Genomic DNA, 16615 nt, shown 5'->3' with positions numbered 1-16615 from the left:
CTCTTAAGGAGTAAGGATTATTATCTGATTTCAGTTTAAACTTTTGAACCAGGTACATTGGTGCTTCCATACGCATACATTTATATAGAAGTAAATATTTGTGGTAATTTATTCTATTGTCAACTGTCATCCACCCAAGTTTTTTAAATAAGGGGACTGAGGGGGATAAAGGATCTGCATCTAGAATTAATCTTGCTGCTCTTTTTTGGAGTTTTAAAATTCTTGTTTTCCCGTCATTTTTACATTCACCCCAAATAATACAGCAGTAGTCAATTAAGGGAAGAATATACCCATTGTAATATGTTTTCCTTGCATTTATATCTAAAAACTTCTTTATTTTAGAAAGAAGGTATATTCTGGATGATATATTAGCACAAACTTGGTCAATTTGATTTTTCCAGTTAAGTGTGTTGTCAATTTTAACACCTAATAATTTTTCACATGAAGAATTTTGTAAAACTTTTGAATTTATTATCAAGTTTGGTTGATAAGTCTGAATTGATAGTTTCTGTTTTGTTCCAGTAACCAAACATTTTGTTTTATTTGCATTAATGAACATGTTGTTCATTTTACACCACTCTTCAACCCTGTATAAATCTTCTTGAACATCATCATGTATGTTTTCTATGTTTTTCCCAGATTTATGAAGAGTGGTGTCATCAGCATATAGGTCTGTTTCACAATTTTCAATACATAAGGGAAGGTCGTTTATAAATAGTACAAACAATAGGGGACCAAGTATAGAACCTTGGGGGACACCAAATTTTATATTTTGTTGTTCAGAATAAACATTACAAATGTTTACCTGCTGTTTTCTGTTATTGAGGTATGACTTAAAAAAACTAACAGTAGCCTCACTAAATCCATAAATTTCAAGCTTTAAACAAAGAATATCATGATCTACCAAATCAAAAGCTTTTTTAAAGTCTAATAAAATTGCTAGATTTAAATTACCATCATTCATTTCTTGCAACCATTTGTCAATGATATTGATAAGTGCAGTTTGACAAGAGTGCTGTGGCCTGAAACCAGATTGTGTAGGGTGTAAAAGTTTAATTAAGTCGATGATAATATTTCAACATTGCTAATATAATATAAAAATACATTGGGTATCTCCCTAGTTCAGAAGTCACAGCAAGATTACTGGATTTCTTATTTACACCTAGAACATATTTCATAAATTTGATATGTGATTTTTCAGATGTATCATTCGAAAACACTTTTTCTAATATATATTGATCATTTTTCTTACATGCAGCTGAGTTTAAAGAAAACATACCCCAGACTTCACATCCATAGGTTAAAATTGGTTTTACAGTGTGGTCATATAAATGAAATAAAGTTGAAACACTAGGGTTTGACGATGACATACATTGTTGTATATGTATCATTTTGATTCTTTATTCTGTATTATAGATATATTATATATATATATTTCATCTTATCTGTTGAATGTATTATGATATATGGTGTGTATGAAGTAGTTATACTAGTACTACACTAGCTTTGATATTATCTCTGCTTTTGAGAAAGATATCAAGAAAGTGTGTAAGCTGAGCAGTAGATTTGTGAATGAATGTTAGGATTACTTTTGATGTCTAGTGGGACTAATTTAGAATGACTTTAAGTGTGTCTGTAAATTAAAGTTTATTACACTTCCTTACTTTGGACACTTAATCTGTTATTTATTTGTAAATTTATCTTTACAGAATCGTTTGAAGATGGCTGCACAGGAAGATAATATTTCATCTTAATTGTGTGAGTATCTATGATAATTTGTCACCTGTTTGTAATTTTAAACTAGAGTTATCTCCCATTTATACAAAAATTAGGAAATGTGGTATGAATGTTAATATTAAAGACAACTAGCCATGAACAATAATTACAAAAATTAGGAAATGTGGTATGAATGTCAATACAAGACAACTACTCGATCATCAAAGGTTATTACAAAAATAAGGAGATGTGGTAGACAAATATTAATAAGACAACTATCTACCAACAAGCAAAGATTATTTGATATTACAAAAATAGGAAATGTGGTATAAATGTCTAGAAGACAATTATCCATAAACAAATGATTAAAGATAATTATAAAAGTAAGGAGATGTGGTATGAATGCCAATACAACAGGAATAAGGATGTAAGCAACTGAAGGTCACTACAACACTCAACAATGAGCAAAACTCATAGAAGGTCAATATAATGAAATGTTAAACAAATGGTCAGAAGAGAAAATAAGCAACCTATAGGGCTTTTTTAAGGTTATAACATTTAACAAAAAACAGTATAATGACAAAAGTTAACAAATTGAAAAATGGAGACAAAAAATATATTTCTGATTATGATGTAATATGAGACCTCTCCGTCATTTATATCTGTGTGATTGAATTTTTTATTTTTTTCAAGTTTTAAGTAAACATTTTGTTTTATGGGCTACCATTAACCATGTGAATGCACTTTTGTTTGATTATTATTTGATAAACAAAATTAGGAATATTTTTCTATGATTAGCTACAAGCACTTCCTGTTGATCAGATCTTCAGGGTTCTTCTTAGATAGACATATTTTTCCTGTACAATTTTTAAAGCCAAAATAAACACTATGGCAACTCATATTAGACCATGATATATAAACATGTATCTTTCATAACAGAGCATGGTTGGTTAAGATATAAATTCAAAAAACATATTTTTATCAGTGTTTATTGATATGTAAACTTATTACTATCTAATACCCAAGGTCAGGGAGTAAATATGTCCATTTTACTCATAGACGAACTCAAGGACATCGTGTTTTTTTCCTATAAATTTGCAGAATTTTGAATTTTTGAATATTAACATAAACTTGGTTTGTCATGGTTCAATAAACAATAAGATATTAAAAAAAAAATGGATATGTGTTCCAGGGGTTGGACGATAATTGCATTTGAATTGGGACATGTTGGAACCCCCTGTTGGAAAATGGCTTGATCTGCCTCTGAAACTAAGTTAAGGAGGCTCTCGGGTAAAAGATTTTCAGAAAAAAATAAACAATTATTTTTCATTACAAATTTTATGAATTACATTAGTAGTTGTTACGTTATATCTTTATTAACTTATCGATGACCTATATTTTTTAATGTTGTTTTTGAAGAAGCTGTACATAAACTAAATAAGTGTAAAATTTACACGATTTCTGTAATTTAGTTCCTTTTTTTATTTCGATACTACCGCTTTTTCTCCTATTAGTTCAACAGAAAAAAAGGACATTAACAAAAATGTATGTTTCTTTTGAAGGCAGATTGTGAGTGTAAATGAACGGTGACCCCATTTTTTTATTTCATTTTTCTATTAAGTATAAGATAAAGTTCATTTATAGAAAAATATAGCAAAATCTTATATTTAAAATATTTTTTTTTATTTAGACCCGCGAGCCCCCTTAAGTAGAATATAATTGAAAGAAAGACAAGTTATTTTTTCTTTGATGGTTTTACCTTTTTGTTACAATTAATTAAAGATACATAAACACCACATTATTTGGCCTATGTCCAGTGGATCATGTATATGATAAGAAGATGACATGAACAGATTACCCCCTGGCAGCTGAAATGTACATCTGCCAGTCTTTGTCTTCAATATGAAAATCAAATCATGGATACTTTTATTGTTTACTTTATGTAACTTTGAAAGCTTAAGGGATTTCTAACTTGCTTAATTAGTCGGGTTTAATCCATTAAAATTTCAGATTCAAGATTCAAATTCTTTTATTTAACTGCAGACACATTAGCATGTTAAGTCATGTAAGTGTAAATTTCAAATCAGATCTGAGCACTGACCACTATACTACTTTTAGGAAATAAACATTGAAAATTTGGAAGTTTACAATAACAAGCTTTGTTAAAAATGATTTGCATTGTGCAAAATACTCCAGGGGCAGATCCAGTGAGCCATTTTCAAAAGGGGGAAAGGGGAGGGGGGGGGGCAGACCCAACCCAGGATTAAGAGAGGGTTCCAACCATATGTTCCCATTCAAATGCATTGATTGCCCCAAAAAAGAGGGGGGTCAACAGAATCAACACCTGAAACCATTCCCCTGGATCCACCACTGTACTCCCAGCATTGACATTGCATTAATTGTCACACTTATTATTTTGCCAAACACCCTATCTATCCAAGGCCTGCATCCAGATACTTTTTTATGGCTTTTTTCCTAAATTTATTAAAGATGGTGTTTAACTGTGAATTATCCTGTAATATTATAATATATTATGTTACAAGTATTATTTGAGCATTTTAAGTCAATTTCACATAAAAATTTCATGAACAATTCAGTATAGTTACGATCAATCTTAGTTATAATTGTTTTTTGTAAAATCGACTCTTGATCATTTGGAAATTTAAAAAATCATGTGATAAGAGGTAAATTTAAGTTAAGGATGATTTAAATTTGTACAATTTTGAAATAATTCTGTCTGTGATTTGGTCCATTTAATTTACTGGAAAGTGGTAATCTGAAAAATTGAAAGGCTTTTTTTTTTATTTGTTGAGGAGGCTATTTGCCTTATCTGCTTGGCTGCTAACTTGTTAATTGGATTGGCCATTTGATATTTTCCTCTTGAAGATAAGCAATTATCAATAAATTGTACGTACAGAAACTAAATATGTGTGGGTTGGATAAATGTTTCATGAAATGTTCAAAGGATTAACACAATATTTTAAGGTTACATGCATCTATTCATTAAGTTTATATTTTCAGAACTTTTAATTTGAAAATGCATGTATACAGTTTATATTAACACAGTTTTTCAGTGTTATTTGAGGATATATAAATTTTAGCCATCGTATTCCATAATAATACAAAATAAATTTGAGATTTAAATCGTTAAACCTAATACAGTTTCTTTTACACGAAGAAATTAAACAAATAATACGATCAATAAGTTAGAACAACTCAGACACCATATACAGTAATAACTACCTATGGTTGGGAGTTGGAAGCTGTGCTGTGGAGATTTTTTTTCACTGAAAATGTATATCATAAATAGTACTGGCACATTTCCTAGAAATCTAAAACTGTGTTCTAATTGCTATCTTCCTAGTTTGAAGTGCCAATCTGATTACTACTGACTTGGGGAAAATATTGAAATACCATAAAGTCTGTGCTTGGCTGTACATAAAAAGATAACTTTGTACCCTGGAAATTAGCCAGGTATTGAACCTAATAAATGTTTAATGATGTGGGATTGTCCAATGCTTATCATGTAAATTTTGTACATTACCGATGAAGTTTGTAAAAAAGGTACCGAGTAACAGCTATTAAAAAAATAATTTCAACATGTACAGTTTATATCCAAATCTAACCGCCATGGAAACGAAAACATGCTTTGTTGTGGTCAAGAAGTAACAGAAAAACAAAGGACATGGGATATCCATTCATGACACAAAATCAGTACATACAAAGAAAAAAAACCCACAAAAAGACATGGGGAGCCTTGTTGGACTAGTGGTCTAAGTAGTCCAACTACTGTATCACTAGCCAATCAACACTGAGAGTGTAAGTTCTAGTCCTGCATGGGACAGGTGTACTTGACTCCAATCATAAATCACTAGCCAATAAACACTGAGGTTATGAGTTCTAGTCCTGCATGGTACATGTGAACTTGACTCCAATCTTAAATGACTAGGATTGTCTGTTTTCCCACCAAAGGTTGGTAGTTGGATCCAGGCACTCAGGCTACCTTCAGAACAATATTGTTAAAAGTTATCAGAAAAAAACAGGAAAAAACCCCAAGATATATATTTAGCATATAAAAAGTTTACTATACTCTTATTAGGTTAAAATATGGATAGAGCTTACAGAATAAATAACTAAATGATGATAAGAAAAAGGGAATTAGGACAAAAACACTTGAATTTATAGCACTATTATTTTCAACAGAAAAAAGCTATTTTCAGAGGGAACAAACTATTTGTAAATATCTTGTTTTCACTTATGTTTTCAGGTACAATAAATCCATAGAACACAAATGGTTGTCCTATAGGCGGCTCTAACATCAACAGGATACCAGTATACAGGCATTCCAACATGGATCTGAAATTATCTGATCTATATTTGTTTTCTTTGATGATAGTAATTAGCTGGACAGGAATTTTATCACAAAAACGTAAGTGAGACATACTTTCTGTGAATCCTATAACTTTTTTGTTTTTATGAGGTGAGATATATATCCAATTTTAATGGCAACTGACAAAGTAAAAAAAAACCTAATGATTGGTTCGGTGCCAGAATATGATTTGTGTTGTAACATATGACTATCTAGGTTCTAAATTAAGATTTGGCATTTCAATGATATTATTTTCAGGTGCTTCATCATATAAATGTTGGGATTAGGTTATTGCTTTTATTACATTTTAGTGTTACAGAAATAAGAAGTATTAGTTAAAAATTAAACACCAATTTTTAATAAATTATTCAAAATCAAATGATTAACAGAAACTAAAAGAATTTTGTCATGTTTGTTAAGTTTTATTGAAAGGGAAGTGGTTCCAAGGGTTATCTTTTCAACAAAAACCAGTATGTGTTTGTAGTATTTAAGTGCTTTCAAATTAAATATGGCCCCTTTTTGTAGTGCCATGGCCTTGAAGAGGTATACATGTACTTTGTTCTCAAGTTCAACAATAAATTTTTGATAAAGACAAATTGAAACAAATGTGATCAAAAACTGCTTCAATTTTTCTGCTTTTTGGGTCACGGGGGGTCTCAACATGGGATTTTGGGTACAGGTGTGCAGCTGGGATTTTAAAAACACCCCCATTCATATATTGAATAATTGTGAAATCCCTACCTATACATATATTTCACAGCGAAATCATAACCCATTCATATATTTATCACCCATTCATATATCACAATCGGTCAATTACTATCTATTGATATATTTCCTCGGTAAAATTGCACCCCATTGATATATTTGACGGATCAAAAAAGGGACCCATTCCAGCGGCACATATGTATATACCTTTATATAGGAAGAGACCCCCCCGTGTTTTGGGTGCAGCTGTTGATTGAGTTTTCATTGAGAGGGTCCATGCCCTCAGGAATTTTATAACCAATAATGTTTCACATCTGCAAGGCTTTTCAATGAGAGGGTCTCTGCCCTTCAGAATGTTATACCCATTAATGTACTACATCTGCAAGGTCTGCCTCCTTGTTTATGATTGGAATGTACAAGCCCTGTTGTTTGTTTATTACTTATGTAAATTATGACTGAGTATGGATCAAGTGTTAATGTTGTAGAAATATCTATCTTCCTAAAGACAAGAAACTCAGCATCTGTTCTGAGGTAACTCTAAGGTAGATATAATATTAGTGAGGAAAGATAAGGGGGCAATAGGATTTCTGTTCAGTTTGCCTATTGGCATGTGTAAAGATGATCAAAGATTGAATAGAACTCATAAAGTACTCATAAACTTGGCAAAACTAACCTATTTGCAAGATATGTAAGAAGGTCTACAAGATTTAGTAGGTTCTCAAATAAAAATCTTATTTTGACAGTTGAAATGGGAAAAAGACACACTTAAAAGTCTATGTAATTTCCATGCAATAACTTTAGATCTGACTTCAATCAAGGCTTTAAAATTGAAAATGTTATTCCTTATGATAAAATGTGGGTCAAGTTCAATATATTGAAAATTTATGTTTTTATCTTAAATAAGTTATCTTTGATTGATAGGGAACTGGTACTGTATGCCATTTGAATGCATTGGTCAAGTATGAAAATGATGATTTTAGCTTTGCCAATACAAGGTTATGGCCCTTGATTGATTTGAAAATGACATTTTTTGTTGATTTTATGCGATAATTTGAGAATGGTGGATCCAGTCATTTTGAAATTTATATGTTATTTCTAATTACTAAATATGATTATAATGACACTTATATATGTAAGAATAACATGGTTTTCTATCATTTGAACAGTCTATTGTTGAGATCTGATTTATGAACTTGTACATTTTGTTTGAAAAATACTTCAATGAATTAGATTCCTTTCATTCTAATGGGTAAAACGCATTTTATCAATTAGGAAATTTGATTATTACTCGAGAGAAACAGACTTTCTAAATTCAAAATTAGTTTTCCTGTGTTCTTTGGTATTTTATTTCCTGCCCATTAATGTATTCACCCTCTGGGAATCCTCTTTTATTAGTTTTAAAAGCACTGAAAGTTTTTTTTTTATGAAATGTTATAAGTAGAGCTGTTGCCAGACTCTGTTGATTAACAATAAATTATATTTAGTAGATAGAATCAATCTGAGGGAAAATGCGTCAAGATTTTTTCCTTATAAAATGTCTTTCATCCCACAAAAGTCAAGGGTTTAAAATTGTTATAAATTAAGAAATAACATGTTCTTATGTAAATACCAAATACAACAAGGACATATAGTTCCAAAAATCTTGGATAAAAAGAGTAAACAATATTTTTTTTTATATATCGTTGAATTGAAGTTTGTCTGCATTCATTTAGATTATTTTAGTGTTGATCTAGAAAAGTCCAGAAGTGTATCTAGATTTCCATCTGTTTTTCAGTGTGATTCTGAAAGTTCTGTTCTTTAGGTTTATATATTAGCTTGCTCTCTATGAATTAATGGGTCTAGGTGGGGGAATGGTCTTAGTAGTTCTTTTACTGCATCACGATTACCTGTCAACACTTAAAAGGTTTCAAGTTGGAACCACAACCTGGCAAGTGTGTTTGATTGCCAGTTTTCATGCTGAAGATTTATTGTTTTCATGCATCTCCAGCATTTTCCCTAAATATAAATTGGCTGCCACTATATAACCAAAGGCACAATCAATCTATCATTCCTTGAATCTGATAGTTTGTTCTTATATTAATCGATTAGTTTTGTTCTTTGGGTTTATAAATACCTTACCTTCCATGAGTCAGATAGTTCCATTCTTTGAGTGTATAAATATTTTGTCTTCCTTGGGTCTTATAAAGAAGAAATAGTTATATGTTCTTTGGGTTTATGAATACTTTAAAATTGAGAATGTAAATGGGGAATGTGTCAAAGCGACAACAACCCGACCATAGACAGCCTTCCTTGGGGTAAATAGTTCTGTCCATTGTGACTAAAGGTAGCAAACTTTCAGTTCTGTTCTTTGTGACTAAATGTAGCTTGCCTTCATTAAAGTCACAGTTCTTTTATTTGGGTCTTAAGATAGCTTGCCTCCATTAAATCTCACAGTTCTTTTCTTTGGGTCTTACGGTAGCTTGCCTTTATTAAATCTCACAGTTCTGTTCTTTGTGACTACAGATAGCTTGCCTTCATTAAATCTCACAGTTGCTTGCCTTCATTAAATCTAACAGTTCTGTTCTTTTGGGTTATAACATGGTCTTGTTTTGTTGTTTGGGTTTATGTATTCATGCCTTCTTTAAGTCTAAAACTTCTTTTTGGGAGTTAATAGATAGTTTGTCGTAATTGCCTCCTTGAATATAACCACTCTGTGTTTTGTAGATAGCTTTCCCCTTTTTGCCTTATTTGATATAATAGTTTTGTTCCTTTGTGTTGCCCTCTTGTATGTCATACATGCATTCCTCACCCAATGTTTGAAAATGTCATACCTTCAATATGAGTGGTAAAAACATCATTTCAAGTATGAAGAAGGGTCAAGGATAACAGCTAAATTTAAGAGTTTTTCTTTGTATCTAAAACTTGTTAAAAACTAAGAATACACATGGTTTTACTCGCAAGATTTAAGCATTAAATAGGACAAAACAAGTGAACATACCATGTTTTTTAGATTAAAATTTCATTGTGCAATATTCATTAAAAGCTTTAAAAAGTCTGTTGTATAAAGTGCCCTGCTGAGCAGATCAACACTGCATTACTGATATAACTCACATTAAATGTTGCCAGATGTACATGTAAAAGCCTTGATAAATGTCTTCTGTTAAATTAGTCACAGTTGGGTTCTACAACTTATCTGTTTCATGATAAGAAAAGCTACTATCATACATTGCATTTCTTAACAGCACATTTCTTCACTAGTTTAACATATGTGTTTGATTTTATGCAACAGTTGCATGCACATGCATACTATGTTATGAAAACAATTTTATTGTAGAATTTTAATGAAAAACACACATTGAAGTTGAAATTTTTGCCTAAGAAATCCCTTTTTGGTACCTTCGATGTGTTGATTTAATGTTTATATAATAAGATGTTGCAGGTTTATTTGTTTGCTTTGTTTTTGTTTGTTTATATATTGTTAGAGGTGGCAGCATACAGTTGTTTATTTTGTGTGACCTATGTCAAATAAGAGAAATGTTATTATACAGGAAACATGAGTTTGAGTTTTTGGGTTGCTGTCTTATTGATTTTGAAGAGAAAAGATCTCATTAATCTGATTGATCCTTCAGACAACATACAAATAATCATGAATCCTTCAAGTTGTTCAGAATCTTAGTTTAACTGATCAATCATGAGAGTGTCACCTAAAACAAGTTTGTTTTTGGTTAATAAACATAATTTTTATTTTTCGTTAAATCCTTAGTTAGTCAATTCTGTATTAAATTGTTTTAGTAGGTATTTTGGATCTGTGTGGGATTGGAGATGGATATTCAATGAACAGTCTTCATATAACTTAATTTTCTAAACGACTGAACTTGGAAAACTCATTTATAAAATCTGATTATACAACTTAATTAAATTTTGTATGAAAAAATCTTTTGAATTAAAAAATATTTCTCCAAATATCCATTCTAATTTGGAAGCAAATTGAATTCCCATGGAAACCAAATTTATGACATTTTATTTTCTAAATAGGGAACACTGTAATTCCTCGTTATGTTTGGCTTAGAATATAATTAGACTATATAATACCTGTTATTAAATGCTTCAAACAGTTTGATATAGGGTGATAATGATCTTTGAAATGCCAGCTTTTTTCTGCAGTTTATAGACTATCAATGTTTTAGAAAATTGCTAAATAACAAAAATTGATTTATAAAAGCCTGTTCTAAAAAGATAAGTCAAAATTGATAGTTTTTATTGGAAAACTTAGGTTGGATATTGCATGTAAGAGAACACTATACAGTTTCTATTACTAAGCAATCTTCATTATATTAGATTTGTTTGTTTTCTAAAGTACAAAACTTACAAATACTTGTTTTTGTGATTTTTAAGGTAGACTCAATTTTTATATGGCCGCAAAATTTGAAAATTTTTTCGTCGTATATTGCTATCACGTTGGCGTCGTCGTCTGCGTCGTCGTCGTCGTCGTCGTCGTCCCAATACTTTTAGTTTTCGCACTCTTACTTTAGTAAAAGTGAATAGAAATCTATGAAATTTTAACACAATGTTTATGACCACAAAAGGAAGGTTGGTATTGATTTTGGGAGTTTTGGTCTCAACATTTTAGGAATAAGGGGCCAAAAAGGGCCCAAATAAGCATTTTCTTGGTTTTCGCACTATAACTTTAGTTTAAGTTAATAGAAATCTATGAAATTTTGACACAAGGTTTATGACCACAAAAGAAAGGTTAGGATTGATTTTGGGAGTTTTGGTTTCAACAGTTTAGGAATTAGGGGCCAAAAAAGGGCCCAAATAAGCATTATTCTTGGTTTTCGCACAATAGCTTTAGTATAAGTAAATAGAAATCTATGAAATTTAGACACAAGGTTTATGACCATAAAAGGAAGGTTGGTATTGATTTTGGGAGTTTTGGTCCCAACAGTTTAGGAATAATTAAACTTTGTTTGATTTCATCAAAATTGAATATTTGGGGTTCTTTGATATGCCGAATCTAACTGTGTTTGTAGATTCTTAACTTTTGATCCTGTTTTCAAATTGGTCTTCATTAAGGTCCAAAGGGTCCAAAATTAAACTTAGTTTGATTTTGACAAAAAATGAATCGGTTGGGTTCTTTGATATACTGAATCTAAAAATGTACTTAGATTCTTGATTATTGGCCCAGTTTTCAAGTTGGTCCAAATCGGGGTCCAAAATTAAACTTTGTTTGATTTCATCAAAAATTGAATAAATGGGGTTCTTTGATATGCCAAATCTAACTGTGTATGTAGATTCTTCATTTTTGGTCCTGTTTTCAAATTGGTCTACATTAAAGTCCAAAGGGTCCGAAATTAAACTTAGTTTGATTTTAATAAAAATTGAAATCTTGGGGTTCTTTGATATGCTGAATCCAAACATGTACTTATATTTTTGATAATGGGCCCAGTTTTCAAGTTGGTCCAAATCAGGATCTAAAATTATCATATTAAGTATTGTGCAATAGCAAGTCTTTTCAATTGCACAGTATTGCGCAATGACAAGAAATATCTAATTGCACAATATTGTGAAATAGCAATTTTTTTTTTAATTAGAGTTATCTTTCTTTGTCCAGAATAGTAAGCAAGAAATATCTATTTGCAAGATTTTTTTTAATTGGAGTTATCTTTCTTTGTCCAGAATCAACTTAAATCTTTGTTATATACAATATGCAATGTATATTCACTCTTTACTACCAACTGATAAATTAAAATAATCTTTACCATCCAGTGATAACAAGCAGTTTTTTTTACATCTTAATATTTTATGATGTATTTAAATGAGTAGTTATTGTTGCAAACTCCATTAGAAATTTTAATTGAGATTAGTTTTGGAATAAGGGAAAGGGGGATGTAATTAGAAAAATTGGGTTCATTCTCATTTGAAATTTCATAAATAAAAAGAAAATTTCTTCAAACATTTTTTTGAGAGGATTAATATTCAACAGCATAGTGAATTGCTCAAAGGGAAAACAAAAATTTTAAGTTCATTATACCACATTCATTCTGTGTCAGAAACCTATGCTGTGTCAACTATTTAATCACAATCCAAATTTAGAGCTGAATCCAGCTTGAATGTTGTGTCCATATTTGCCCCAACCGTTCAGGGTTAAACCTCTGCGGTCGTATAAAGCTACCTCTGCGGAGCATCTGGTTGAGCTATAACATATGTATAGTTGACCAATTTGAACTTATTGTGTGTTTTTGTATGAATTGTCATAGAAATGAATCAGATTTTATTAACATTTACAGATGATAAGCATGAAGAAGAAGGTAATTGTGTGATCTGTCTGCTCAGATTGAGATGCAGCTGCTCTATGTATCTTATTTTTTTTTAGCTTACTGAGCCAAAAGCTTTTGCCATATTTTTGCGTTTGTTTTCATTTAAAATTTTAATCTTTTTTATTGAGAAAAATGAGCACAGGACTATTAGGAATAGGGATTATAACAACAATTATTATAACATGTGTAAAATGGTAATCAAAATGAAACTTCAACAAAAGATTTACTACTTGATAAAAATACTTCATCAATACTTCATTTTTTGTTGCCAATATGCTTTTGGATAAGGCAGCAAAGTCTAACATAATTGAATATAACTACGTATATAATCATGTCAATTTAAATATTCTAAAGAAATGATTTCTGTGAGTGAAAACTGAATGTTACTATTTTTGTGTATACATGGATATAGCTAATTTGCCTTTAAATGCTGCTAAAGTTAGAGTGTAAGTTAGTCTTTTGGCACTAAAAAATAAGCATTTAAATGTCTTTGAACCTTTGTATAAAAGAATAAGCATGCACTAATATGCGTATAAATACATTTCAAATAAAAATCACATGCTGTTTGTATCATTTCCATCACTGAGGTATTTGTGAAAAGATTTATCTAATTGTTGAATAAGTTTGGCTATTGTATATGCAAGATTTGGACATGGGGGCTGCAGTTTGAAATATTGCTATGGTGTGCTTATTGTTAATTTTACTAAAAGTTCTATATTTGCAGCTGGAAAAGAGTGTCATTATATCGCTTTAAGCACTTCAGTTGACATTTTTCTTTAATTCGCTTCTTTCATTTTCATCAGTCATGTTAGTATATTGATTTAAGATTTCTTTTACCTTTGTTTTCTTTTGATGTTTTTACCCTTTGCATATCCTGGAAATAGAAATGTTTAAATACGGAAAGCACAGATAACTGCGCAGAAATACAGATTATTTTATTGAATTTTGCTGGAGATCTTTGTTGGAAGTAAAAGAAATATTTAATTACACAATATCTTAGTAAAACATTTACTCTTTGAATATAGGGAAAAAAAGATGAAGTATTGATTTTGAATGCTGCTTTATCCTTTAAGATAATTACATGTTTTATAAGATAATTGTATTTAGATGTTTATACACTCTATGATAGATAACAATACCTCTCTGACACAACTTACCACATACAACTATAGATAGAATAACAGAAATTGAAAACAGCAAAACAACACTTGCTGAGAACAGAACACACAAACTCATAAAAAACGACAGTGTAAACAACACTTTCTCAGGTCAGAACAGATCAAGAAAAAAAATCTATTATCCAAAACACTTGAGCAGAACAGAATAAAACAAAAACTTAAAAAAAAAGCATTCACACACCACTTTCTTATATGATACCAAAACAGGAAAACAAAAATATTAAACAACCATCCTTGCCCATTAATAACTGCTCAGAAAAAGAATGACAAAAAAAATATATAACCTTCAGTAAGCAGACAACACTTGCTCTGACAAGAACAGAATACACAAAAAGAACAAATACAAACAAAACAGTAAACAAACAACACTTACTCAAACCAGATAAGGGACAAAAAACAACTGTACAAACACAAACAATACTTGCTCAGACCAAAACATTATACACAAACTCCATGTCAACCTTTCACAGGACACTATAGATAAACAGCACTTGCTCGGACCTGGATACACAAACAACATACAATCTGTTGTGTCAACCTTGCATCCCTTGTTTTTATTATTACTAGGACTAAATCTTACAATGCCCTAATTTGTTTCCAATTATTTAATTACAAGAAATCTGCTATTGGCTGTTGGCACATTTTTCTTTAAAACCACAAACCAAAAATTTAAACTCTGTGAAGAAATAATGATTTTATTTTTCAGACTCATCACCAAGTTGGAAACCCAAATCCAGACCAGCACAGCGTGATTCCATAGTAACCAAGAATGAAGGAAATGATGTGAAATTAACTTGTGGTGTGAATGGCAGTCCTAAACCAGACATTTTATGGTATAAAGATGGAAAAGAATTTGATGATACAAAAAGACCAAAGGTACTATTTAAAGGATAAATAATGTTTCAGAAGAATACATGATGTACTTATAGTACAAGTCTAGATATTCACAACATTAAAAAGAAAGAAGCTAACAGTGTAGGACACAGCCGGTCGCCTGGTCGCCAAATGCGACCAAAACCTTGATTGGGCGATTAGAAAGTGTAAAAAGATAGATAGTTACTGACCCAAAAATAAATCATTGGGCGAGTGCATTATTATTCTCAAAATCGTAATTACTCCTATAAATAACACATCCCAACTTCGGAACAATCATTTTCGGAAATCCTCTGGTTACATCTTTAAAACGTACAAGTTGAGGAGGTGTTCCATAATTGGAAGGATACACATGTAGAAGAAAAATAAGTGCATTGATTAGAATATTAACCAGTTAACATGGCGTTGACAAACATGTGCGTGATATTGCTTGTTAAGTGGGTCAAATAACGCTTAACTGGCAATCGCTAAACAAATTGTGTTTTATAAAAAATAACGACAGCCATTTACAGTAAAAGCTCGTCTGACCCACTAAACCAAACAAGGACAAGGGAACTCCAAACACGGATACAACCACAGGCACTCAATCAGTGTTTCTATCCGTACGTAGTCCGAGATTACTCTGACGTCTAACGGCTGTTTTGCCAGACAAGTTGGGGCCGTGGAATATTTTTCATACGATTGTGGATGGTACACCACCAAAGACAGAAACAAGTGATAAGAAAATATTACGTTTATAAAAGGTCATTTGATTTTGTTTTGCACTGACATTTTGGACTGAAATACAAACTTTTGAAATGACTGACCGAATAGATTATCGCGGAAATTCCCATTTCTAATTTTAATAGATCAATTCGCAGAAAACTGTTTAAATTTAAACGCAAGAACAAAATCTTTAGTGATGGGCACGAAATCCCCATGCAATCGAATGGAACTCCACTTCTCGCTACTCTCATGGAATGAGAGGTCACTTTTTCCACTTCAAAACCCTATATTGATCTATATTATATAGGCACTGGACAATGAGGTTTCATTAACTCAGTGACAATGAAGACTGGGAATGTGTTGTTTAGGGTTATGTGTCAGCAAGGTTTGATGTAGAATTAAGAACATCAATTAATATTGTTTTTTTTCATTTTTTATGGCTCAACACGGAAAAAAATTTGAGTAAAATAATTGGGCTACCAATTTGCAGTTTGGGCCTGTGAAGTAATTTTTTTACTGGCCCAAAAAAATTTTTTCGGGCCAGCCTTCGGCTGGCCCGACTGTCCTACACTGAGCTAATGTGGTAATCTAAAGCCAAATTACAATATCAGCATGCATAACTACAGATGAAAATGTATAATTGGCAAAAATCCTTCTGCCCCCATTTTGAATGGGTTTTTGAAGCAGTGTCATATTTTACATGAATGTTCCCTTTGGCTTGTTTTGGGACAATGCAAAATGGGTGGTTGAGATATGGGTTGGCTGTAGCT

At 31.2% G+C, this 16615-nt stretch overlaps 1 protein-coding gene across 11 annotated transcripts in view; it reads left to right on the top strand.

Moving 5' to 3' along the window:
• The window catches only part of LOC134707111 (fibroblast growth factor receptor-like 1), a 49973-nt gene that overhangs the window by 24818 nt on the left and 8540 nt on the right, over window positions 1-16615 (top strand). For 10 of the 11 annotated variants that reach the window (XM_063566631.1, XM_063566632.1, XM_063566635.1 and 7 more), the window contains 4 exons: window positions 1710-1758; window positions 5984-6145; window positions 13060-13080; window positions 14974-15143. In XM_063566631.1, the coding sequence (XP_063422701.1) occupies window positions 6067-6145; window positions 13060-13080; window positions 14974-15143 (270 nt within the window). In that variant the 5' untranslated portion in view covers window positions 1710-1758; window positions 5984-6066. The remainder of the gene's footprint in view (window positions 1-1709; window positions 1759-5983; window positions 6146-13059; window positions 13081-14973; window positions 15144-16615) is intronic. The other variant, XM_063566641.1, reaches the window with a different exon arrangement.

Source organism: Mytilus trossulus, chromosome 2, assembly GCF_036588685.1.
Source record: "Mytilus trossulus isolate FHL-02 chromosome 2, PNRI_Mtr1.1.1.hap1, whole genome shotgun sequence".
NCBI classification, from domain to species: Eukaryota; Metazoa; Mollusca; class Bivalvia; order Mytilida; family Mytilidae; genus Mytilus; species Mytilus trossulus.
This window is presented reverse-complemented; position numbering and strand designations above follow the sequence as displayed.